This window comes from Sphaeroforma arctica (assembly GCF_001186125.1).
Source record: "Sphaeroforma arctica JP610 unplaced genomic scaffold supercont1.1473, whole genome shotgun sequence".
Lineage (NCBI taxonomy): Eukaryota > Ichthyosporea > Ichthyophonida > Sphaeroforma > Sphaeroforma arctica.
Genome location: NW_014039085.1, coordinates 1 through 3170, shown reverse-complemented (window position 1 = coordinate 3170; position 3170 = coordinate 1). Strand labels below are relative to the sequence as shown.

The window sequence follows — 3170 nt, the reverse complement described above, 5'->3', positions numbered from 1 at the left end:
GTTTATTCTGCACATACCAGGACCCCAACTAGAACTGTAAATATCAATGTATTGAGGAGCATGTCCCAGAGCCTTGGCCTCGAGCACGTCCGTTACATCGCCATCGATCAATCGAATACCTCCGATCCGTGCATTGTACGCGACACCTACGCCACACACGTCGTTGTCTTCCTGTGCCGCAATTTCGCCACTGCACCGTGTTCCGTGCTTGTTAATGGGATCTAGGAAAGATACAATGGTTGGGATATTGTTTGAATATTGTAGTAATAAGTTATGAAACTGAAACAATGCACCCATTAGTGTTGGATATCAAGGGCTTACCCTTACATGTAATGGATCTATGAGGACGTTATTCAATGTGTTGGATCTGAGGAATGTCATAAATTTGAAGGAATTGTGTATTTGGGTCGTCAATGCGGGTGCTGCTGTAGATGTCTAGGTTGCCGTATGATGGGAAAGCGGAATATGGGAGTCTCAGACAACACACTGCACTTGCCCAATACTTCATAGGCGAGCCCTGATCACAAGTCCAGTAAGGGTACTCGTCAGAATGAGCGTGAAAGCATTTTCACACACTGATAGCTGAGTGCAGGATACTTGTAGATCTTTCTGCTCAAGAATCAATCACACCACCGTAAATCCTTATCACAGGTCCTATCAACATGCTCGTGTATATTTTCATGGAAGACACACAAATGTCCCATCGAAATCTTAACGGCTTGCGCTTTTGTCCACTAATTCTGCATATAAGATGAACCACAATCACGGTGATAGCGAGTGCTCGAGACTTTGAACTGGTTCGTGGCACGGACATGGTGGTTGCCTTTGACATCAGTTTACCTTCTTCGCGGGGAAATGGATCGTCATCCATTGAGTTAAGGTCGTAGCTCGCCGCGGCATCGTACTGCCTCGATAAGTCAGGATGTGTGTGCTCAATCCCGTCGTCCACCACTGTGACCACCACACCTTTGCCCGTGACTCCCTGTTCCCACAGAGGAATGACCCTCAGATCCTATACACAACCAGAAAATGAACCATTTAATCTCAAGACGTCAAAAGTAAACGGTGTTTGTCAGCGTGGTGTTTAGAGTATGATTCAACGCGAAGTATGCCAGGCGCCCGCATTGGATTTCACAGTCCGAGCTTCGGTTATACATCAAGAATTTCGCAGCTCAAACGCCAACCGGAATTAAATGGTCAGATTAGACTACGGATTCATCCGCGCGTGGTTTACAAGCACATCTGCATCGATGATATCGGGGACCAGTTGAGTGTATCAATACAGAATAACGGTAGTATACGAACTACCTCGGAGTTATAACGAACACTAATTATAGTCATCAAGTAAGGAAAACCCGTGGGGAACTCCAAATCTGCGTTCAAGTAATCTTCGCGTATAGTTTGCAGTACTATGCTCACTTCCACACGCCCTTCAGTGACTGTTTACTCTATTGCAGCGTTTGTGGAGTTAGTTGAGGATCGAAACGAGCCTCATGTGAAAGATCACCCCGGTAAGAGTACTCCAGCGCAAGCATACTTTCTGAGCCAATTATACGTACAGCATGACTATCCGAAAGCCATGACGAGGTTATTAACTTCTGTGTCTATGAGCATTGTTCCACCACATACCGAAACACACCTCATTGAGTTGAAGTAAAACACACACACATGCCACACCCACATCGTATTATGTGCCCTATATACATCTATCTGTGCAATTCTATATGAGCAAGTGTTCAAGGTATTTACAAGTTAAGGATAGTTTACATGTTTCATCCATGTCTGACCTGTTCGTTGTTATGGAAGTGCCACTGTTCGGCGAACTTGGGATCCCTGTAGTAATGCTTCGTATCCTCCACGGGCAGTCGCGCGTGTTCGCTGTGAAACTCATAGTCCTCCAGGGGCTCCTGTGTGTCTGCAGCAATGTCAGATGTACAAGCGAATGACTCCTCAAACGTTATAGGCGAATACGTTATATCAGATTAACCACACAACCCTCCAAGCTACAATTAAAGAGCTTAACCGAAACTTGTACGTAATAAACTCGCTATAAACGATTAGCAAAGTTGGACCGAAAGTTGGACTTTTTGTGCTCACACAAGTATCTTTGCTATAAGCAATTTGTAAAGCTGGTCCAAAAAAAAAAACTGACCTGCCGAGCTCCGACCTTCACGCTCATCTACATCAACAACCTCTCCATCCCGGCGGTGTCGTTGCACCACGTGTTGTTGCATCACCCAACTCACCTACAGCGTAATTTAAACACAACTGCAAGTTGAATATCAACGACTGAATCTACCGCCACACTGCAGTGTTGCACCACATATTTCAAATGAACTGCTAAAACAGGGAGAAACTTAAAGGCTTATATTTAGTATCAGTCATCTGTTCTATAGCGTATACATAGCAAAGGCCTACTGCAAAGATTAAAGTGTTTCCGTTATACTACATCACCCATCTCACATGCAATGCAGGCGAAGCGGAGCATCACTTCACCCTGAGAAAATACACAATTATAAAGCACCTCCCACACCATTTGTAATGTAGGTAGGGAGTGAGTGATACTTTAATAGAACTGAGCAACTCGAATAATATGCTGTTCTCACCCATACAGTCTATGAACTAATGGCCAGGAGAACGATTTGAATTTTACAACTGATCTTTGAATGCATCATACTACCGGGATCACCAACAATTGGATAGGTCAATAAAATACGAACTCATTCATTAAGTTGAATTTGTAATAGATAATCATACATACTCATAAATGAGGAAATTCTACACATTCCATACATCTTCGTGTGCTTGTGCTAAATCCACAAAGCCATCGTCGTGGTCCAAAGCGGCCCTTCGCCTAAGGCAGTGGACTGGTTCTTCCAGTGTTTGATGATCAGCGCAGTCTGTGCGGCGCATATAGTGGAACATGTTCTCCATCGGACCCACCTGTTGAAACAGTCAGCAAACAGTTCAGGTAATGAGATGAGTAAAAAGATAACTATGTATATAAATATATATATATATATATATATATATAAAGTTCGGGTAATGAGCTGAATAGAAAGATAATTATGTATATACATATACATATATATATATATTATATATATATATATATATATTTATAGATTTCAATATATATACATATATATACTTACATAAAAAATAGATGT

At 42.4% G+C, this 3170-nt stretch overlaps 1 protein-coding gene across 2 annotated transcripts in view; it reads right to left on the bottom strand.

Annotated features, from left to right (window-relative positions):
• The window catches only part of SARC_10985, a gene marked incomplete at both ends in the record, with an annotated part of 12342 nt that extends 11330 nt beyond the window's left edge, over nucleotides 1–1012 (bottom strand). For both annotated transcript variants that reach the window (XM_014294944.1, XM_014294943.1), the window contains 2 exons: nucleotides 18–221; nucleotides 841–1012. In XM_014294944.1, coding sequence (XP_014150419.1) covers nucleotides 18–221; nucleotides 841–1012 — 376 coding nt within the window. The remainder of the gene's footprint in view (nucleotides 1–17; nucleotides 222–840) is intronic.
• Nucleotides 1013–3170: the final 2158 nt, after the last annotated feature.